This window comes from Zeus faber, assembly GCF_960531495.2.
Source record: "Zeus faber genome assembly, chromosome: 19".
NCBI lineage: Eukaryota > Metazoa > Chordata > Actinopteri > Zeiformes > Zeidae > Zeus > Zeus faber.
This window is the reverse complement of record NC_137206.1, coordinates 26229144-26253887: the sequence shown is the minus strand read 5'-3', so window position 1 is coordinate 26253887 and position 24744 is coordinate 26229144. Positions and strand designations below refer to the sequence as shown.

The window sequence follows — 24744 nt, the reverse complement described above, 5'->3', positions numbered from 1 at the left end:
ACTTCCGAACAACACTCCAACAGACCAGGGTCTGTGGGGCTGGAGGGGGGTGAATGATTCGGGTTTGACTTGCTTGGAGGAGTCACACCCCCACACCCCGCAATTTTAACTGCAATTGTTTACAGCACACATTGAGCACTGGGGTTATTCGGGGTGGCGGGTCGCTGATATGTTGGTGTGGGGGCGTGGCTGGCTGACCTGGAGTTCTGTTGGCTTGCACCTGCTGGTTTGTGGTGTTCTGCGACCTGGTGGGGCTATGGAGAACACCACTGGGTCCTCTGGGGGGCTGCTTGCTGTTGTGGGTGTGGGTTTGGGTACGGGGGGCAGCTGTCAGCCTTTGCTCCTGCTGCGCGGCTTCTCTGCGGCGGGTGCTCCGGGTGGTGGAGGGCCCATATATCTGGTGGCCTACTGCCGTCGGCGGCAAGGGGGGGCAGGGTCTAACATCCGGGCCCCTGCGCTGAGCACACTCAGCTACGTGGATGGGCACTCGGGGCAGGGTGGGGCGCCTGGTCAGCTGTGGTTGGGCAGGCCTGGTCCCTGCGGGGTGGGTGGTTTGCATGGTGTCATTCTGTCGGGTGGGGCTGACGTCCGTGCGTCACCTGCAGCCCGGGTTCTGTGCCTATGGCTGAGTCTTCTGCCTACACTTGGGGGTGGTTTCTATGTGTGCGTCCCGGGGTCTCCTGGAACTGGGTTATGCTCCTCTGGGCCGGGAATGGGGGTTGCTCTGCAGGCTTCCGGCTTCTCTGGGGCCCGGGGGTAGTCTGTGGCTGCAGGGTGGGGTGCTCAGGGCTTTCCTGCAGCTGTGGGCTCGGGGTGGCGTCGGGGCCCTTTCCGCTGCTTGGAGGTGCCACGACATAATACTGACCTAATACACGGAAACCAACTGGGATGAGTCCTGTACACTCAACGGTGGACAGACAGATGGACGGACACATGCACGCATGCATGGAGGGACGGACGCACGCACTACACCGTTTAACATTTTTCTACCATTTAAAAATCAGACTTGGTTTTGAAAATACGTTAAAAAACAGAGATTAAAAAAACCCCACAAAGGAACACAAATGTGGAAAAATCTAATTTCCCCTCAAGAAAGGTTTTTTCAACTTATTTGGCTGCTCCTGGCGATTTTAGAAATGCGCGAGACAGCGGATTTGCTGCGGTGGGTCACATTTACTCTGCCCAACTCTGCCCCATTATTTGAAATCACTGGACTACAGACGGATATTGACACACGACATTACTAAATAAGTGAAAATAGCTAAACACCCAGTAGCAAAAAAGTGGACAAAAGACATGAATTCCTTCAAAAGCACACCGTAACTAACAAGTTTGTCAATAATTTAGAAAATTAAGAAATTTTAAAAAACTAAATACTGAAAAAACTTAAGATAAATACAATGTGTGTCATGAAGAACCACAACAAACAAATTATAATTTAATAACAAATTCATATTCACTACAAATTACTGAAAAAAAAAAAGTATGAATATTTCAAATATTATGGAGACCAGGAAAGATTAATTAAATGTAATTCCAAATTATGTAATTTTAGTAAATTAATATTACAATACTAAATTTCAATTCCTACCTTACATAATACAGTGGGGCAAAAAAGTATTTAGTCAGCCACCAATTGTGCAAGTTCTCCCACTTAAAAAGATGAGAGAGGCCTGTTATTTTCATCATAGGTACACTTCGACTATGAGAGACAAAATGAGAAAAAAAAATCCAGAAAATCACATTTGATTTTTAAAGTATTTGCAAATTATGGTGGAAAATAAGTATTTGGTCAATAACAAAAGTTCATCTCAATACTTTGTTATATACCCTTTGTTTGCAATGACAGAGGTCAAACGTTTTCTGTCTTCACAAGTCTTCACAAGGTTTTCACACACTGTTGCTGGTATTTTGGCCCATTCCTCCATACAGATCTCCTCTAGAGCAATGATGTTTTGGGGTTGTGACTGGGCAACACAGACTTTCAACTCCCTCCAAAGATTTTCTATGGGGTTGAGATCTGGAGACTGGCTAGGCCATTCCAGGACCTTGAAATGCTTCTCACGAAGCCACTTGCCCGGGCAGTGTGTTTTGGATCATTGTCATGCTGAAAGACCCAGCCACGTTTCATCTTCAATGCCCTTGCTGATGGAAGGAGGTTTTCACTCAAAATCTCACGATACATGGCCCCATTCATTCTTTCCTTTACACGGATCAGTCGTCCTAGTCCCTTTGCAGAAAAACAGCCTCAAAGCATGATGTTTCCACCCGCATGCTTCACAGTAGGTATGGTGTTCTTTGGATGCAACTCAGCTTTCTTTCTCGTCCAAACACGACAAGTTGAGTTTTTACCAAAAAGTTCTATTTTGGTTTCATCTGACCATATGACATTCTCCCAATCCTCTTCTGGATCATCCAAATGCTCTCTAGCAAACTTCAGACGGGCCTGGACATGTACTGGCTTAAGCAGGGGAGCACGTCTGGCATTGCAGGATTTGAGTCCCTGGCGGCGTAGTGTGTTACTGATGGTAGCCTTTGTTACTTTGGTCCCAGCTCTCTGCAGGTCATTCACTAGGTCCCCCCGTGTGGTTCTGCGATGTTTGCTCACCGTTCTTGTGATAATTTTGACCCCACGGGGTGAGATCTTGCGTGGAGCCCCAGATCGAGGGAGATTATCAGTGGTCTTGTATGTCTTCCATTTTCTAATAATTGCTCCCACAGTTGATTTCTTCACAACAAGCTGCTTACCTATTGCAGATTCAGTCTTCCCAACCTGATGCAGGTCTACAATTTTGTTTCTGGTGTCCTTTGACAGCTCTTTGGTCTTGGCCATAGTGGAGTTTGGAGTGTGACTGTTTGAGGTTGTGGACAGGTGTCTTTTATACTGATAACGAGTTCAAACAGGTGCCATTAATACAGGTAACGAGTAGAGGACAGAGGAGCCTCTTAAAGAAAAAGTTACAGGTCTGTGAAAGCCAGAAATCTTGCTTGTTTGTAGGTGACCAAATACTTATTTTAACGAGGAATTTACCAATGAATTCATTAAAAATCCTACAATGTGATTTCCTGGATTCTTTCCCCCCATTCTGTCTCTCATAGTCGAAGTGTACCTATGACGGAAATTACAGGCCTCTCTAATCTTTTTAAGTGGGAGAACTTGCACAATTGGTGGCTGACTAATTACTTTTTTGCCCCACTGTATATCAACAAAATGAACTGTTTGAAATTTAATATTTCACACTCAAATCTCCTTCTTTCGACGGCTCCCATTAGGGGTCGCCACAGCGGATCATTTGTCTCCAATACCTTCTGTTCTGCGCATCTTCTTCCCTTACACCAGCCGTCTGCATGTCCTCCCTCAACACATCCATAAACCGTCTCTTTGGCCAGATCACTACCGACACTTGTCTCCACCCACTCCACCCTGCCTGTACTCTCTTCTTCACCTCTCTACCGTACTCTCCGCTGCTTTGGATGGTCGACCTCAATTACTTGAACTCATCCCCCTTCACCACATCCACTCCTTGCATTCTCAGCTTTTCGCCACCCTCCCTCCCATTCAGGCACATGTATTCTGTCTTACTCCTGCTGACTTTCATTCATCTTCTCTCTAATGCATGCCTCCACTTCTCCAGGCTCTCCTCAACCTGCTCCCTACTCTCGCTACAGATCACAATGTAACCTGCGAACATCATAATCCATGGAGACTCCTGCCTGATTTCATCTGTATACCTGTCCATCACCATTGCAAACAAGAAAGGTCTCAGAGCCTATTCTTGATGCAATCCCACCTCCACTTTGAATGCCTTTGTCACGCCAACTGCACACCTTACTACTGTCTAACGGCCCTCATACATATCCTATTCCACTCTTACGTACTTCTCTGCCACCCCCGATTTCCTCATGCAATACCACACTTCCTCTCTCGGCACCCTATCATATGCTTTCTCTAAATCCACAAAGACGCAGTGGAACTTCCTCTGGCCTTCCCTGTACTTTTTCAACAGCATTCTTAAAGCAAACATTGCATCTGTAGTACTCTTTCCTGGCATGAAACCATACTGCTGCTCACTGATCCCCGCCTCTCCTATTAACCTAGCCTCCACTACCCTTTCCCATTGCTTCATGCTGTGGCTGATCAACTTTATTCCCCTGTAGTTACCACAGCTCTGTACGTCTCACTTATGCTTGAAGATGGGTACCAGTACACTTCTTCTCCACTCCTCCGGCATCATATCCATTTCCAGGAAGGTGTTAAACAGTCTCGTTAGCAACGCCACTGCCATCTCACCCAAACATTTCCATGCTCCCCATGTAAGCACTTCCGGTTTCCGGTAACGCCCCTTGTGTGTGCGCTACTTCGTTGAATTGTTTCCTAACTTTACCTGATTTTAGATTACAGACTTCGGATTGTTTTCACTGTTAAAGCCCTACTATTTCCTGGCTTTGGACCTCGCCTGATCTGTCTTTTCCGATTTTGGAACGTGGACTCAGGCTTAGCTAACGCTAGTTAGCCTGTTAGCCTAGCATATTGCTAGCTATGCCGGCATCGATGCCTACCTCCACGGACTGTGGGAACTGTTTGCGCCTGGTCGAAAGACTCAGCGCTCTAGAGTAGTCGGTCTTCAAAGACATCCTGTTAGGCCCACGGCCTCCCAGCGCCACTAGAGGCCGCCCTTGCCCCATCTGCAGCTCCCTACTCAGGCCCAATTGCACACACCTGGGATCAATTACCCACACAGTATTTAGCCCCAGCTTCCTAGCCATTCCTTGCCAGACCGTCAACTAGCTTTCCCCGAGTTGTATCGCTATTGGCTCCCTTCCTAGTTCCTAGTTCCTAGTTCCTAGTTTATGTCTTGTTGTCTCGCCTTCCCCTTACCTGCTTGTCTCCTCTCGTCGACCCAGTATTTCTCTCCAAGTCCAGCCAGCCCGGTTTACCTGCCTGTCTCCGCTCGTCGACCAAGGCTCTCCGTCCATCTCCACCCAGCCTGGTTCCCCGTCTCTCCACCCGGATCCTGGACCCCATCTCCTGGTCATCACCATCCCTGCCCTGCCCTGCTCCATCCCCACCCGACCGGGTCCCCCCGGCCAGCTCCACCGTCCCGGTTAATAAACATCCCTTGCCTGCCTCCCGTGTGTCCTGTGTCGTGCGTTTGGGTCCCTCCTAATTCTGGTCGTGACAGTACGGTCTGACCAGGAAAACATGGACCCAGCCGACACAGAATGGCTCCGCTGCGCACTCCGGGACCAAGGAGTGTTGCTTGGGCATCTTGACCAGGCCCTCCGGGACATCGCGGAACACCTCCGGACCATCTCGGCGGCCGTCAGCAGCCTGCAGGGTCCTCCGGCCCCCGTGGCACCCCAAGCTCCGCCGACCCGCCCTGGTCCCCCCTGAGCCCCACGTTCTGGCTCCAGCGCCTTACGACGGCGATTTCGGCACCTGCCGTGCCTTCCTTGTGCAGTGCGCGGTGGTTTTCCAACAGCGGCCATCGTCGTACGCCTCCGATAGTGCCCGCATCGCGTTCCTCATCTCCTGCCTGAGAGGGGTGGCTCTCGGCTGGGGTTCCGCGGTTTGGAGTCAGGGGGGCCCCGTGAGTCTCTCCTACGATCTGTCTTCGACCACCCAGTTTGCGCAAAGGAGGCCGCCAGAAGACTCCTCTCACAGGTACTCGGACGAGTACAGGTACTCCTCCCACAACACCCTGGTGAACGCCTCCTCCGGCCTGTCGCCCTTCCAATGCTCTCTGGGCTACCAATCCCCGCTGTTCCCTGCCCAGGAGGCTGAGATCGCCGTACCCTCCATCCAGGCCCACATTGGTCGCTGCCGGAGGACGTGGAGGAGGGCCCGCTCTGCCCTACTCCGGCCCTCTGCCAGGTCCCAGCGGCAGGCGAACCGGCACCGTGTGTCCGCACCTACATACGTCCCCGGACAGATGGTATGGCTCTCCACAAAGGACTTGCCCCTCAAGGTGGACTCCCGAAAACTCGCTCCCCGGTATGTTGGCCCCTTTCCCATTGAGTCAATCATCAACCCCTGTGCCTTCCTAGCCATTCCTTGCCAGACCGTCAACTAGCTTTCCCCGAGTTGTATCGCTATTGGCTCCCTTCCTAGTTCCTAGTTCCTAGTTTATGTCTTGTTTCTCGCCTTCCCCTTACCTGCTTGTCTCCTCTCGTCGACCCAATCTGTCTCTCCAAGTCCAGCCAGCCCGGTTTACCTGCCTGTCTCCGCTCGTCGACCAAGGCTCTCCGTCCATCTCCACCCAGCCTGGTTCCCCGTCTCTCCACCGGGATCCTGGACCCCATCTCCTGGTCATCACCATCACTGCCCTGCCCTGCTCCATCCCCACCCGACCAGGTCCCCCCGGCCAGCTCCACCGTCCCGGTTAATAAACATCCCTTGCCTGCCTCCCGTCTCCCTGTGTTGTGCGTTTGGGTCCCTCCTAGTTCTGGTCGTGACACATCCACAGCCTGCGTGAGGACATGAAAAAGAAGGATGAACTGTTTGTGCGTCTGACCTCCATCGCTAGTGTTCAGGCTAAGTGCAGGTGTGTGGAGTGCGGGTGAGTCGGATCCATCTGACACCCCACAGGCTGTGATAGAGGAGCCATGGCCATAGTCCCTGATCTGCTCCATCCCAGAGCCTCGGACCCTGGCGGAGAGCCGTTGTGTGCGCTCCTTGCGCCGCTCTATGCCGGAGCCTCTCCGGCTGGAGAACAGATTCCAAGCCCTGGAGCCCACAGTCGATGCCAGAGATATGCGGGAATTCCCTCCTTTTGGGGTGGTGCTCACAGTCCGCCGTGGCATCGACGGTACCAAGGCGGTCTCTACCGCCACCGGTTTCATTTCCACTGCCGCCAGACTATCCATCGCCTGCCCAGGCCTCCGGTTCCCAGCCAGTTGGTGGCTCCTCCGCGGCCGCGGACCCCGCTGTCTTCAACGCCGCAGTGCGCTGCCTCGGCTCCCACAGCACGATCTCCGCCTGTCTTGACTTGGACTGCCTGCCTGCGCCGCCTCCGGGAGGACAGTGCTCTCCTGGCTCGGCTGCTGCTGCTGTCCCTCAGAACTCCTCTGCTGCCGGACCTCCATCCATGCTCATTGTCGACTCCTCCATGGTTTGACACATCACCCTGCCTGCAACTAAAACCATCTGCTACCCGGGTGCTCTCGTCCGGGATGTAGACTCCAGAATCCCACAACTGCTGGATCAATACCCGTCTGCCTCCACTGTTCTCATCCACGTCGGAACCAACGATCTTTGGAGACGTAAAATTCACGCGTCCTTCAGCTACACACATGGCTCAAGGGGTACTGCAGCTCCCTAAACGTACCGTTTGTGAACAACGTCGGTACCTTCTTAAACTGTCCAAACGTCTTCAGACATGATGGAGTTCATCCAAACTTTCACGGATCACGCCTCCTCGCCTTGAACATGGAACTTACACTGAAATCTTCTGTTCGCTGCTGATGTTTGGTGAGTCCGATCCACTCTGACATTAATCACTGTCACTCTGCTTTACAAATTCCTGTAGCTCGAAACAATAGACCGAAATTACGTGACTTCCCTGTAAAATACAGGAATCTAAACAATTTACTACCGGTGAGGACTCAAACTGTACCCCGCAAAGCCATGCACCCAGAAAAATAAAAATGTCGTCCATTTTATTTCCACCGCAGACGGACACCGACGCAGCTCTGTCGGTCCTGTACGATGTGTTGTGCGGATTTCAGAACAGACATCCCAACACGGCTGTGGTGGTGACTGAGGACTTTAACAGGGCCAACCTTAAAAAAGTTCTGCCTAATTTCCACCAACACATTACGTGTGCCACCAGGGGAGATAGAACTTTAGACCATTGTTACACACCTTACAAGAACGGATACAAGACCGTCTCACTCCCTGCTTTCGGGAAATCAGATCACGCCACGATCTCGCTGGTTCCTGTTTACAGGCCTCTGATCGCACGAGAACTGGTGGTAACGAGGGAAGTGAGGTGGTGGACGGAACCATTGGAGGCTGCGCTTCAGGACGCTCTGACTGACGTAGACTGGGACATGTTCCAATCAAGTTCAAGTGACGTCAGCGAGTTTACGGAGGTTGTAGTAAGTTTTGTGACTACACTAGCAGACAACATCGTTCCCACGGTGAAAGTTCGGAGATTTCCAAACCAGAAAGCGTGGGTTGATCAATCCATCCGCTGCGCTCTGAATGTTCGCACGGCCGCTTACAACGACGGTCTTGTATCCGGAAATATGGACAATTACAAAGCGGCGTCGCACAATCTGCGGAGGGCGGTGAAGGATACCAAACGGACGTACAGAGAGAATGTGGATCTACAGATGGAGCGGGGGGACACAAGACGCTTGTGGCAGGGGCTGCGGACTATTACGAATTACAACAGCAGCTCCTCCCCAGCCACGAGTGTGGACGCCTCCCTAGCCGACCAACTGAAGTCCTTTTATGCGCAGTTCGCGTCTGACAACAGCACCGCTAGCTCGCCGGCTAATTGGAGTTACAACGCTGGGGATGAGCGCGCACTCTCAGTGTCCGTGCACGAGGTCAGGAGGGCTCTAATGCGTGTGAACACCAAGAAAGCTGCGGGCCAAGATGGCATATCTGGGCGAGTACTGAAGACCTGTGCTAACCAGCTAGCTCCGGTGTTCACGACAATATTCAACATCTCCCTGGCTGAATCAGTGGTCCCGTCCTGCTTCAAGAGGTCCACCGTCGTTCCTGTCCCGAAGATCACCTCTCCTGCATGCCTGAATGACTACCGTCCAGTGGCCCTCACCTCGGTGGTCATGAAGTGTTTCGAGAGGCTGATTAAGGATTATATCTGCGCCTCCCTTCCCCGCACCTTGGACCCGTTGCAGTTCGCGTACCGGCAAAACAGATCCACGGATGACGCGGCCTCCCAGGTACTGCACACCACGCTCACACATTTGGATGGCCAGAAGGGGGCCTATGTGAGAATGCTGTTCATCGATTATAGTTCAGCTTTCAACACCATAGTCCCCACCAGACTGGCTGTCAAGCTGAAGGAGCTCGGACTGAATGCTCCGCTGTGTGCCTGGATCCTGGACTTCCTCACAGCCCGCCCCCAGGTGGTCAGGGTGGGGAAGCACATGTCAAGCTCCCTCACCCTGAATACAGGATACCCCCATGGTTGCGTGTTCAGCCCCCTACTGTACTCCCTGTACACATATGACTGTGTGGCCAGGTCCAGCTCCAACACCATCATAAAGTTTGTTGACGACACCGTTGTCATGGGCCTGATCACCAACTGCGACGAAAAGGCCTACCGCGAGGAGGTGGCTGACCTGTCACTCTGGTGCCAGGATAACAGCCTCCACCATAACGTCAGCAAAACTAAGCAGCTGATTGGGGACCTTAGGCCAGGATAACAATCGAGGACGCACGCGCCCTTGGTGATTAATAAGACTTCTGTTGACAGGGTGAACAGCTTCAAATACCGTGGAGTCCACATCACAGAGGACTTAACATGGACTGTACACACAGACACTCTGGTGAGAAAGGCGAGGCAGCATCTCTACCACCTCAGGCAGCTGAGGAAATTCCGGGTCTCGGTGAGGATCCTCAAGTCCTTCTACTCTGGAGCAGTGGAGAGCATCCTGACAGGCAACATCACTGCCTGGTTTGGGAACTGTACTGCCCAGGACAGGCGGGCCCTGCAGAGGGTGGTGCGTTCAGCTGAACGTACCACTGGAACTACCCTCCCCCCCTTGCAGGAGCTATACACCAGGAGGTGTAGTAGCAGAGCCCGCAGGATCATGAAGGATCCTCATCACCCCAACAACGGACTGTTTCAGCTGCTGCGGTCAGGCAAGCGCCTCCGCAGTCACACAGCGAGAACAGAGAGACTGAGACGGAGTTTTTTCCCGCAAGCCATTAGAACTGTCAATGCTGACCGCACCAGGGGTCCTCACTGAGCCATACACTAGGCTCCACTACCTACTGTACTGTATGTAGCATACTGTACCGCATACTGTGTCACTGTTCAGGGTTGTTCGTGATGTCGAATTGCTGCGCCGTACTGTTGTATACTGTGCTGTATTATCCCAAACACTACCTCACTCTATTCACATTCACATGCCACTTTAATTCACATGCCACTTTAATTGCACATATCTGTACATACATAGGCATATTCCCTCTATCTATTGCCTTTTATTTCATTTTTTTTTTATTGTATTTTATTCTATATATTTTTATCTTATTCTATAAGTATTCAACTTACTGTATTACGTTTTAGGAGTCAGTTAGTCGGTCTATTAGATAGGAATTCTTTACTTTTATTTCTGTTTTTCCTAGGACATATTGTCTGCTATCACCGGGTGCGTTGCATTACATTTCACTGCATATATGTATGAAAGTATGTATATGTATGTGACAAATAAAAATCTTGAATCTTGAATATTGAATCTTTTGGCATATTCGGTTGTGACTTATTTTGAGACCCTGGAATCTGCCAGGCTCCCTGGGCATCTTTCAGTTCAGGCTGCAGAATTGTTTGCATTAACCTGTGCTTGCATTCTTGCCAAAGGAAAAAACTATTTATAGTGACAGTCGTTATGCATTTGGTGTTGTACTTGATTTTGGTGTTCTTTGGCGCCACAGAGGGTTCTTAACCTCCACCGGAAAATTCATTGCTAATGCTGACCTTGTGACAAACCTCTTGGACGCCATCAACCTCCCAGCTCAAATTGCTAGTTGTAAATGTGTTGCTAATACTTTGACCCCATCTCTAAAGGTAACGCTCGTGCTGATGCAGCAGCCAAAGCCGCCGATGTATCTAACACTGCTCGTGTTCTAACAATGGTCATCTCTCCCGCAGATGGAGAGGACTCGGATTTCTGTATGAACCTTGCTTCCCTCCAAAAACAGGCATCCCACACTGAACTATTGTTGTGGAAGCCAAAAGGTTACTCGCCAAAGAGATTTGGCATGGTCCGGAGGGAAAACCATATCTCCTTTTTCATTACTTTGCTTGTTTGACACATGGTAACGACCATGTGTCAAAACGGGGGATGGTTAGAGAATTGAGTAAACATTATGAAATCCCAGGCTTCACAGTTTTGAACTATGAACTATTTTTGTAGAAAATGTGTTATTTGTTCACAGAACAACGCAGGGAGAGGTGTTTCCACCACCAGCTCTTCCCACCCTATACCAAATGCTTCCTTCGAGCACCTCATGATGGATTTTATTGAGCTGACTCCCTGCCGTGGTAAAAAATATTGTTTGGTAATAATTGACATGTTTTCTAAATGGATCGAAGTGTTCCCATGTAGTACCAATGATGCCTGTGCCATGGCAAAAGCACTACTGACCAAAATCATTCCACGCTGAGGGATACTAGTGAAGGTAAGCTTGGATAATGGTAGTCACTTTGCAAATCAAGTGTTGAAGGAACTCTCTGTTTATCTGGAGATCCAGATAAAGTTTATATTGCTCTTCCCATCCACAAAGTGGTGGTGCTGTGGAAAGAGCAAATGGAACAATAAAAAATAAACTCGCAAAAACTATGGTTGAAACCAAACTCGATTAGGTTTAATGCCTGCCATTAGTACAGGAATCCGAGGACGATCACATAGTGTGACAGGACTATCTCCGCATGAAGTGCTGAGGCCAATGCAGGTTTGTCTCCCTCCGTTAAAGCCACGGATGAATTACATCACGTGGACCAAGTAATGTCATATTGTATGTCTCTCACCCAAGTGCGGAAGTCTGTGTGGTCCAAGGTCAAAGCAGCCCTACCCGTCCCACTTGAAGGACCACTACACAACCTCCGACTAGGTGACTTGTATATGATCCGCGACTTCCAGAGGAAAAGCTGGAACTCTGCCAGATTCTGGGATTGTTCCAGATCCTCCTCACCACCGCAGCAGCAGTTAAGGTGGCAGAACGACCAACGTGGGTACATGCATCTCATTGCAAGAGAGTCTGCAACCTTCCAGAGGACCAGATAAACAACAACAACGGGAGAATCATAGGACGTGAACTGAGATCACAATCCTAACAGAGTATGTGCTCGTAACCTCTGCCTCCGCAAAGAGGATATGCCACTACAGTACTTGTACTTGAAAAGGATGACGCCCCATCAACAGGAAAAGATTGGTCACGTCTGTACGATCATCCTTATCATCATTGCCATCGTCCTGTTGATCATTCAACCCTGGAACACAGTTCCACAGCGACACTTAAAAAATAGCCGCTCCCCCACCCCAATCTCACTCACACCAGATCCAGAAGAAGAGCCCCAAGTGAGAAATGAACGTTCTGTCACTAACGTAGTCCACCCATGGTTAAATGTTGATTCCATTGGACATTCATTTCAACAAAATATGTGGTGGAGATTTTTTAATCATTCCGTTAAAGAAGATGAGGTTAATCTCCCGCTACAAGGTAACAATACTGAGAGTATTAAAGATTTTTATTCTGAAGAATAAAGAGAAAGATTCGGTGCTGCTCCAAAGCAGTGTTCTGATCAGTTATCAGATTCATGTTATGTACTGTATGTAGTAAAATGCCTCACTCAGTGCAAGCACCATTCCTCCTCTCACCTGTATAAATGTTATGGGAAGAATCTAGATGTTTAGCAAGGGCTACACATTTTCCAACCTTTTATTAAAATGACTAAACTAATATATAATCCTATTGATGGAGATACAACACATTCTGTTGAAATGAAGCAAAACGGTGAACTGGTAAAAGTATTCCACTATAATCTTTCTGAAGGACAAATGAATTGCACTAATGTATGGAGAAGATTGGTTACTACTGTGACTGTTGCTCTAGCCTCCTCAACTATAGTCCATTCACGTGCGGGAGTTATTCACCCCTTGTGTTTTCAATCCATTTGTTCTGATAGATGAAGTAACTGTTACCCTGGAGTTCCAGTGGGGATAACAAAAGCATGTAACCAAACTCAGAAAATTTATACAATGGGACAAGCAACAATTCCTGACCTATTGGTTATGTGGACACATGGCGTATGCAAGTCTGCCCAAGAACTGGACTGGCATTTGCACACCAATTATGTTAGATATGCCAATTTAAATGTAAAATCTGACCAAGATCCATCATGCTGTGCGTGTAAGACGATCAGGAACATATAACTCTGTGACATCAGTTCCAGCTGAGTATAAGATTGTAGGCGGAGCAGAAATTTTTTTTACGTCTGTATTAGCACCCGTAGGTGCATCTACAGCTTTTAGGTGGCTAAATATCGTACATTATAGGTTGTTACTGTTCATTAATGCAACTATCCTAGCAGAAGAAGCTGTTAAACAAGAATTAACTTCGATCCGTTTAAAGGTTCTCCAGAATCGTATGGTTATAGACATGAGTGCTGCTCAAGGAGATGTATGTGTTATGATAGGTGAGTCGTGTTGTACTTAAATCCCTGCCAATGATGTAGAATCAGGAAATTTGTCTTTAGCCATACAAGCTATGAAAGAGTTACAAGATGATTTAATGAAAGATCAACCTGACACTCGAGACCCATGTACTTGGCTGAGAAATGCACTGGAACCATGGATTTCGAAGTTCGTAAAAATATTTATACCTGTAGTGATAATGTGTTTGATGCTATGCTGCTGTCTAGCACGTATAATACCTACCCCTTTGTAAAATGATTACTAATGTGATGGCGGGAGAGTTTGTCTCCATACCACTAGATGATTGGAAACCACCTTATGATGATGACAGAGATGTGAGACATTGAGGTGTTGAAATGTCAAGATGTTGTTGTTCAGGGATCTCCGGCACAGAGACACAGATGACAGTAAACATCAGTTTACTGTAGAGATGAGACTAGGTGGTTATGAGTTTATATAGCACTGTGCCACCAGGAATTGAAGGATATCTCTGCAGTATAATTGTAGTGTTTTCAATTTATGTCATTTTCTGATCCCTTTGCCTAAATTATATGTCAGTTTTAGCATTATTGCATTTTCCTTGAGGCGTTGCTCCAGTAGGAACAAAATGAGAGAATGTGAGAGAAAAATGCATATGATCAACTATTTGAATGAGGACAAAAGCCTTTTGTGTGTTATGTGGGTTTAAAACATTGCCTCTGGGTTTTTAAGGAGCCCCCCAGAGTTTATGTAAAGAGACTGTTCTTTCTCTACAATGTCAGTTGTAATATTGAAGAACATGTTGATGCCAACTCATATTGATGCCAACATGAGTTGGCATCAACATGTAAATGACAATCTAATCAATGTTACACAACCTGTCATCAGTATAAAGCCCTCTTTGTCAGTAGAAGGAGTAGACTGATCAGAACACTGCTTTGGAGCAGCACCGAATCTTTCTCTTTATTCTTCAGAATAAAAATCTTTAATACTCTCAGTATTGTTACCTTGTAGCGTGAGATTAACCTCATCGACCACGCAGGAGAATTTCTCCAACAACACCCACTCAGTATTACCTTTTTCATCCTAATTTTATATTATTCTATTTACTAACTGGATTTCATTTTAGGAATTGGTTAGATCAGTTAGTTAGTTAGGTAGTAATTAGGTTAGCTACTGTGTTCAGTTTAGAACTTATTGTGCATAATCTGTGCGTTGCAATGACATTTCACTGCATATATGTATGACGTATCTATATGTATGTGACAAATAAACCTCTTGAAACTTGAACGCGTTTCATATGTCCGAAACCATAGCATGCATTAAATAGTAGCAAAAAGTATCAGGATGACATACTACAGCCAGTGAAATGTCGTAGTATGCAAACCATGCAAACTATATTGCCTCACCTTCGTGACGGTGCCCCCGTCAATTGTATCGGGCCCAATCTCCTTGTTTACATAGAGCAGGGCAAAGAGATAGCCCGCCCGGCCATACAGCACCTCATCTGGCATCTCAGAATCTGGGCTCAGCACTGCCCGCTTGAGCTGGAGCAGCCTGGATGGAAAAACACCATGATTACAAAACTGAAAATCTGTCTAACATACATAGTTTACAGTTAGAAAAGAAAGTTGCCTTGTAAATTGAAACCATATCTACTGAATAGCAGTAGGGTCGTCTCGGCTTATTAATTGGGAGTTTGACACATTTTTCTCTCCAATACTGTACACATAGAAGTACAATATCCTGTTTTTACATTGATCACTATACACACTCCTCATCTCAAACAATTTACTGAAACAAAAGCCAACAACAGCGGTGGGTATTCCACAACAAAATTGCCAACGTCTCAATAACTTGTCACGTGCCCTTGAGCTTCAATTACAGCTTGACAACGACGTCTCATGCTGTTCACAAGTCGACTTATTGTCTGCTGAGGCATGGCACCCCACTCTCCTTGAAGGGCGCCCCTCAGGTCATTGAGGTTCTGGGGTACGGAGTTATGATCCTCTACACAGCAACTCAGCTGATCCCATAGGTTTTCTATGGGATTCTGGTCTGGAGAAAGTGCAGGCCACACCATTTGAGGTACCCCAGTCTCCAGCAGCCGTTCCCTAATGATGCGACTTCGAAGAGCTGGAGCATTGTCGTCCATGAAGATGAAATTAGACCTGTGTTGTTCATGCTGGGGCACAATGACTGGATTAATGATGTTATTCAGGTAGTATGGGCTTGTCACTGTACCATTCACAAAGTGTAGGGCAGTTCTGTATTGACTTGACACACTTGCCCACACTGTACCACCACCACCAAAGGCTCGTCTGATGACAATCGTGGCTGATGCATAGCGCTCTCCTTGACGTCTCCAACATCTTTGGCGGCCATCATATCTGCTCAACGTGAATCGACTTTCATCAGAAAACAGCACTGAGGCCCACTGGTCCCTCGTCCAGTGTAAATGCTCCCTGGCCCATGCAAGTTGATGATGCCTGTGCCTGGTGGTGTGGTCAGGTACCCTTGCAGGTCGTCTAGCACACAGACCACGCTGTTGTAAGCGGTTTCGAATGGTCTGACTTGACACTTGGATGCCTCTCACCTCCCTTAAATGTGCCTGGAGTTGAGTGGCATTCATCATCCGGTTCCGCAGGGCACTGTTCACAATGAAGAGGTCATCAGTGTGGAATGTGGCAAAAGGACGTCCACTTCTATGCCTTTCTGTGACTCTTCCAGTCTCTCTGTATCTCTGTTGCAACCTGCTGATGACACTCTGTGACACTCTAAGCTCAGTGGCCACTTCGCTCTGAGAACATCCTGTTTGAAGCCCTGCAATGGCGAGGTACTGTTGATCAATTGTTAGGTGTCGTCTTGGTCTCATGATGTCAATATGTGAACAGCATGATGAAGAGGACTGTTTAAATACCAATTCTAATTGAACCAGAAAATGTATCAGTCGATTCATGGATCAAACACCTGTTGTGAATTTTGCCGTTCAGCTCCTTGTTAGAGAACAGCAAGTTGTGCAAAAAGTACTGAAACATTGAACAGTTGGACATGTGCATTCAAAAGTTTAAAGAAGGTAAAATTAAGTTCACCTGTAAAGGTTATAGTACATTTTAGGTTCATCCTGAAATTTCCCCCGAAAGCCAAATATCCCTAACTTTTTGTGAGTAGTGTATATATTACTATATTATATATATTATATAAAACATCTCCGGAATGTTTACTTCAAACTACTTTCCATCTAGAGTTACCAGTTTTATATGCATTTTCTATGGCTTCTAGGCTGTAATACATTTTTTTGGAGTAAATAACAGATTTTAACCCAAAAGTAAAAAATAAAAATAAAAATTAAGCTCCTTAAAATCGGTAAATACTTGGCAAAAAAAGATGTGCGAATATCCTAGCTGCCAGGTGCACTCACGGTTAAATAAAACCATTTCTTCACACTTGTTTTATCCCTCTGCAACTCAGCGACTGCAGCCTTTTTCAGACAATTTCAGTGAGCTTACCGCGGTTATCAGTGTTACACGGTGTTCGGGCTCACACCGATTACATTAGTTGCCCATCGGCCCCACCGTCGATTTGCATCTTTTTTTTTTATAGAAGTAAAATCCATTTAGTTCACTTTCTTGTATCAACGCCGATGTTGATCAAATAAAAAAACTTTAATTTGTAAATACTAAGTGTGTTATCAATCGGACGCTACAAAAGTGAAAGTGACTTTGTGCGCGCACAGAAGAGTTGCACAGTCAGTCACATTTCACTTATCACTGGAGGAGAGGAGGAGGGAAGAGAAGGCTATAAAAGACTTTAGATCAGGTCTCGATCAGGACCTGTCACCCTCCATGCGTAATCTCCATGTGTAATCAGCGCCCATGCATAACGAGGACACTCCCACGTAAAATGTGGTGAAAATGTGGACACCGATGTTGTAATGAGCTTATTAACCGTTGGGAAACATTCCTTTTTTACATTACATTACATTTAGCAGACGCTTTTATCCAAAGCGACTTACAATTGTTCAAACACCGACGGACGCAGCCATCAGGAGCAATTAGGGGTTAAGTGTCTTGCTCAAGGACACTACAGCATGCTAGCAGGAGGAGCCTGGGATCGAACCAGCAACCTTTAGATCACTAGACCACCAGCTCTACCGCCTGAGCTCCCACCCCGCTTTCCTCACCGTGGCATCCCTAAATTGCCCCCATCCTCATCAGTCGATCCACCTACTTGGTTATACATTCCTTGCTGTCGTCAGTGCTCCCCAGCCGGTGGTAGACCACAGTAGCCACCGCCAGCGGCCCAGCATCACCACACAGGAACGTCACCTTGCGTCCATTGAGGTTCCTGAGGCTCCTCTTCACATAGTCGAGGGCTCTCTGGATGTGAGAGGCCTCGGCCGACACCCGATGCAGCTGCAGGTACAGCAGGGCGATGCCTATAGAGGAAATGTTGTAATTTACTTGAATTTCACATACTCAAGGGGTTAAGTTGAAATTTGGTGTACACGTAACCACGGGATGTTTATTCCACAGCAGTTCCATGCTGGCTATGCTTTACTAAAGGAACAAGTGACCTGCGGGAGGTGTCTTGATGATAATGATAATATTGTATGTACAGTCGCATAATATAAACATAACATCCATTTCAGTCAGTTCTCAAATATTTGCTCTGAAAAAAGGTCCAGACCTGTCCAGCCGGTGTATATGGAGAAGTCATGGGGATCAGCAGTTTTCAGACCCTCCTCCATCTGCTGAAGGAGGTCTTTGATCTTATTCTGGACCTTGTTTTGGAATGCTGCGCTCACCTGAGTGAAAGGGACAGTGAATGGTTTCATTTAACTATCAATATCCTCAAGCAATTAAGAAAAAACGAGGGTAATCGACTACAAGTTATACATAGCAATGAATCATTATATACTGTACACATGGCATATTTTTTTTTTTGCATTTTTAAGCTATTTGATGGTGTTCTATGGCATTCCCTGCTGCAATACATTTATTTCAATGTTATTGCGATACATTTTTGACAAATAATTGATTTTAGCACCAAAGGTACAACATTTTAATCTCATAGTACTTGACGTGACTATCATAGTAAGTCTATAATAGTGCAATATCCCATGAAGAGCCATTTATTGCTATTATTATGGTGGAACATAAAAACTCATGGAAAAGCACCTAATTCACACTTGATTTATTGCAATTTCTAACACTGGAGTAAAATTCAGCTCAAATTAGGATGGAAACATGGACCTGGAATCCAACAATTCAAAATTGCGACCAGGCGATTAATATATACAGTAATAATTGGGACAGCTCAACAAACAACTATACAAGTTGAGGATAAAACAGAACGTAGGAGTTATAGACTTATTAGTGTTTTGAACACAGGCTACAAGTCATATGTATCCATACTGACCAAGAGGTTAGAGGCTGTGATTGATTTTCTGATTGATGAAGACCAGATACATTTCATAAGAAACTGAAAAGATAACATAAGGAGAACACTATGTAATTGGACATATACAAGAGGAGAAGATCAGTTCTGTTTTGATCACTTTGGGAATTCCTTTATCAGGTTATGAACAGATATGGCTTTAGCAAAGATTTCATACAATGTATTCTAGGGCTAAACAATTAATCAAATTCAAACCAACATCGCCATTTAACAGAACGCAATTTTCAAAGTGCAAAGCCTGCGAAGAAGTGTTTTGTTTTTTTTATGTTATACAATCTAACCAATGGGGCCGTCCAGGGCCGGCTCTTCCCATTGGCGAGATAGGTGGCTGCCTAGTGCCGCTTATGTCACGGTGCGGAGAGGGAGCGATTGGGGAACATTTTGCGCACCTGTCTCCCTCTCGGACGGTACCAACAAAGCGCGCACCAGCAATTGGGTGCCCATGATCGGTGTGTCAGAACAGTGTCTTTTTATCGTATGTCTACTAATGGAACAAAAAAAGTGCATATGGAATGAAACTGTGTGTAATGGGGACACTTTCTCTGCGAATCCTCATCACCCCCCCCACCCCCCCCCCTACACACACACACACACTCCTCGTCTATAACGATTATTTTTAATCCTCCTCGCTGCCACCCAATGAGACCCAGTGTTCCGGCCCAGGGACAGTGCACTGTGCTCACCGTGTGCTGCTGGCAGAGCTCGGAACACCAGTCCTGACTCTCTCTCTTCCAAATGAATGCGTCTGTTTGTTTGTTTTTTTATTTAATGGCCATTGATGGCTGTCCCTGAGCACACAAAGCAGTGCTCTGTGTATGTGGACATACATTTTTATAAATAATAATACATTTCTGCTGAAACACTGCATATTTTTCGAATGTTAATTTTCAGATTCTAACAATTACAAGACTAGAAATTAAATCAATGAGATAACATTCTCCTGTCATTGACGGTTTTTCTTTTTATAATTCAATAGTTAAATAAAGATATGTTATTCATATAAATTCATCAAATTTCATCACCACAAGTGGGCCTGGCCTAGAGGAAAGAGCAGCTTATATGTTGATTGTATCCATTTTTGTGTTGGTCATTGTTATAAGAATTTTATGTCTATGTTTTGCTGTACTTTTAACATGACAAGTATGTGTACTTTACTTTTCTTCTAAAGGCTAAATAGAGTTCATGTCTTAAAAAAGACATGAACTAGTCACTTTCTGTGCCTTAATGTCAAGAGGCGAAAGGCAACATGTCTCGACCCATCAGCGAAACTGTCTCATCAGCAGGACCCATGCCGAGGTGTCGCGACATCTGCTGACTGACATCTCAACGACTCGTCAGCTCCGCCACTCCAAGCACTCTGTGGTGTTGTTACACTGAAACTGCTCTTCTTGTACAAGATTAAATACTTTATTAACCTAAAGTATTTGTCTCCGATTTCCTCTGTAACGATGAGTCCGTCCACAAACAAAGTTAATAACAATTTAACTTTAACATTAATTGGCCCCCAACGTGGGGCTCCAATATCATCCTCTTCTCTCCAGAGTACCTGAAACCTTGCAAGGGGGAGTCTGGGACTCCTAAAAAAAGTCCTCAGGCGCGGCCTGCTAAAGGTTCGTTTCGAGCAACAGAGGCCAGGCTCCGCTGGAGAGTGGAGCGGTGACGGAGCCAGGACTACGGAGGAAAATAGACGGGTAGAAAACACCAAAAGGTAAAACAATTATTACTTATAGGCATTTAAGGGTGAAAGGCCCGGTTCTGGGAACCAAGCATTTAAGGGTAAACTCCAGAGTCAAGTACTCAGAGAGACGTCGTTTGGAACGTAAGACTTAAACTAATCCCCCAGGACCTGAGTTAACAAAATATCGATGTATGAAAGCGCTGAAAATAACGAAAACAAAAATAAAAACAAGTAAAAAGATAAAACAAAACAAAAAATAAATAAATAAATAAATAAATAGATAAAAACAGGAAATAACTGTTTGTGCTGTTGAAAAGGACAAAAGAAAGTAAAATACGAAGGAGATGCAAAATGTATGCAGACAAGAGGACAAAATAATGTAAATACTTAAAAAAGTGGAAAAAAAATTACGATTTTAAGGGAAATTTAGAGCTAGAATAGTGTAAAAGGTTAGTGTCAGCAATAGACGACAGATCAAAAGGGAGAGAAAAGCAGAGACGAAAGAATGGGTATGAGGAATTGAAAGCGTGGTTAGCCGAAGCACAGGCAAGACGTAAGGGACAGCAAAGACAGAAGGAGAAAGAAAGGGAAAGAAAGGCAGCGGAAGAGAAAGAGAGAAAAGAAGCCGAATAAAAAGATAAAGATAAAAAAAATCGGAAAAACCAAAGGTGACTGACATGTACCCTGTTCTTTGTTCCCACCGAGACAAACAAAGGAGAGAGTATGGTGACGAGTACGTTCCTCTGGGTCACCCACCCCATCTTCCACCCTATCCTGAATCTCCAGTCTTCACTCCTCATCCAACACTCTACGCTTCAGTTCCTCCAACCTCCTCCGAACCACCACGTCTCAGCCCACAGGCCACAGCTCCTCCAGGGCAGTACCAATCTGACAAGATCCCGAAAAGAATAACTCGCAGCAGTAAGTCAAACAATCCTTTTTCCTCACCAATCAAAAATAAACCATTGCCGCCAGAAAGAAGGCAAACCGGTCATAATATCCAAACAACATGCACCCAAGTTTATCTGCATTCGTTAAAGAACAACACCTAATCGATTACGTCACAGCAGGCTGCGCGTCATAAAGGAGCACGCCCTGCATGTCGTAGGAGTGCAACGCACAAAAAAGAAAAAGGAGGTGAGTGACGCTTTTGTAATAAAAGAAGGAGAGGATGAAAATAATGATGGTTATGCTTCTGTGTATTTCTGAGGAAATGCACCTCGGGGACCAGGTGGCTGCTAAGGACATGGTGGAAGTGGTGGAAAAGGTGGAATGGGAAGGAGGAATGGACACGAGAGAGACGATGTCTGCTTCAACTGTGGCAGACCTGGACATTGGGCAAGACATTGCCGATCGAGGAGGGAACACAGAGGTGGAAGAGGTGGAGGAGGAGGAGAAAGGGGAACCAGACCGAACGATGACTTGCATCTGGCATGAATGCCAGAAAGAAAAAACAGGCCCTGCACTCCCACACACACACCCCTCACACGCACACACACACACACACACACAGACTTGGATGAAGGCCCTTCAGAAGAAATTCTCAACCTAGGAAACGCAGACATGATGATTAGACCTGTATGAGCAGAAACCCTGTGTCTTTGATAGTGGGAGATGGAGATCACATTTCCCTGCGATTCAGGAGCATGCAAATTGATTATACAGGAAGAAAATGCAGACGGTTTGAAAATATCTAGAAGAAAAATAAAATACTTAAATTAAAATAATTATAATAACATCAAAGGGATCATTTAGGAAATATATTTGTGAACTTATATTTATATAAGTGTGAACCCCCGTGCATATCTATTGGCTGCAGGATCAGGATATTAGTCTGCATCAGCGCATGAAATTAATTAATTGGAGACAAAAAGAAAATCTATTACCCCGTACAAATTATGATTACAGTAGGCCAGGAAAAATAATGTAACGTGCCTAAGTCTAACAAAGAACTGCACTGAATTTAAATTAACAGTTAACATGTTGTTCTCTGTGTAGACTACTGTACCTTCTGTAAATTTGGAAAATGTATCATGATATACTTTAAGTGCTTGGATTATTCTGCTAAAAACAAGTATTTATCAAGTATTTATCAGTCTATACGCAAACATTATGAAAAACTCATCACCTGACCTCCAAGTGAATATAATATATCAGATAAAATGTAGAATAACAATAAACAACGAACTTTAAACATGACATTAACAATAAAAATGGGTATTACAACAACATACTGTTAGACAATAAGTGTAAGTCTAAAGAATTAACAATTAACTATTGAATAAACCAAGAAATAATCAAGAAGTTAGAATAAATTGCAAAATACACTAACTGAGAATTAATTTGGAAATAAAGAAAGACCAATCGCTTACTACTCGGCAACATTCGATACGATGGCGAGAGCCTTACCACCGTGCCTACAAGCTATGCAAGCAGCAGCCCTCGCGATGCAACAATCAGCACAAATAGTGTTGTTTCACTACCTGACGTTAAAATTTCCACATGAAGTCTCAATACTTCTCTTACAGAATAAAATCGCTTTCCTGTCCCCTGCCAGACATCTCAGGTGTATGGTAGTTCTATTATCTCAACCTCATCTTACCATAGAACAATGTACCACTCTGAGTGCTTCCACCCTTTTACCATCTGCAGCGGACGAGGAGACGCATGACTGCATCTACTGATAGTCAGTACACTTTCTCCACCCTACATGTCCTCGCGGCACAATGGAAGAACAGAGGTATGGTCACATCGACGGGAAAACCAATTACACACATGAGGAACTAATATTAGCACTACTAGACGCGATTCTCCTACCAAAAGCTGTAGCAGTCTGAAAATATGCCACACACTCCAACAGAACAGATCCCATTTCACAAGGCAATCGCTTCGCTGTCAAGGAAGCAAAACTCGCGGCCACCCAACCACACACGAACACAGACATAGTGGAAAAACAAGGGAGTGAAACAAACAGATAATGGCATTTGGAAATGACCAAATGGTAAACCTATCCTTCCTAAATCTCTTTTTAGATTTGCAGCTATTTTGAGCCATGGGTATACCCATATCTCAACAGGAGGGATGGTCAATATGGTTGAACATCAGTTAACAAAATACAGATTTCATAAATACTCTAAAAAAAATATGTGCATCATGTCTAATTTTCTCCAAACAAAACGCACAGGGCAGATTGCGACCAAAGAGAGGTGCATTCCCAACAGCTACCTATCCGTTTCAAACAATATGCATGGGTTTTATAGAACTGAATAAAGAAGAAGGTAGGAAGTACTGTTTAGTGATAATAGACATGTTTTCTAAATGGGTAGAAATAATGCCAACAGTAACTAATGATGCTATCACGGTGGCCAAGGCTCTGGCTACCATAATTGCACCAAGTTTTGGGTTTCCAGAAACTATTTATTGCAACAACGGTCCACATTTTAGAAATCAAGTCATATCAAAATTATCAGATATATTTGGCATACAATTAAAATATCATTGTAGCCACCATCCACAATCGGCAGGTCTGGTAGAAAGGACTAATGGAACAATCAAAGCTAAATTAAGAAAAGCTATGGATGAAACAGGGAAAACATGGATTGTGTGTTTACCAGCAGTAGCACTTAGCTTACACATTTTACCAAGTACATTAGGCATATTACCATTTGAAATGTTATATGGAAGACCCTACAGAATACCTCTCATACAAATGAAAGGAGATGATACAGAATTGACAGAAACAATTGTTGATTATATGAGTAAAATGTTGAAAAACAAAGATATTACGGCTACAGTGTCTTCCCCGACAGAACCAGTGAATCAAGGTGAGACCCCGGTGAAACCATGTGATTGGATGTTCATCAAGGTCCTGAAGAAGAAGTGTTGGTCTACATCCCGGTGGGAAGGGTCATTCCACGTCCTGCTGTCCACCCCCACTGCAATCCGCATCGCTGAGAGAAAAACCTGTGTCCACCTAACACACTGCAAAAAGACCTGCATCACGCCTACGGATTCCGATAAGTAGACACCATGGCTGAAAGGTTGTGGCAGCCCTTTAGAAGGACGGGATGTGGGTTTAGGGGAACCATCTGTATATTGACATCAATATCACTACTGATAGTGGTACCCATACTATGGTACGAGATACAGGAGTCTAGGGGACAACCCACTGATGCCAGCACCACCGCAGCACCAGAAGCGTCTGTCGATAGGACAGAGCGCTATCGCGT

General features: G+C 45.7%; 1 protein-coding gene across 1 annotated transcript in view; it reads right to left on the bottom strand.

Annotated features, from left to right (window-relative positions):
- Positions 1-24744, bottom strand: part of lancl2 (LanC lantibiotic synthetase component C-like 2 (bacterial)) — a gene marked incomplete at its 5' end in the record, with an annotated part of 82068 nt that overhangs the window by 40534 nt on the left and 16790 nt on the right. The window contains 3 exons of the mRNA XM_080019986.1: positions 14787-14934; positions 17608-17815; positions 18067-18184. Coding sequence (XP_079876112.1) covers positions 14787-14934; positions 17608-17815; positions 18067-18184 — 474 coding nt within the window. The remainder of the gene's footprint in view (positions 1-14786; positions 14935-17607; positions 17816-18066; positions 18185-24744) is intronic.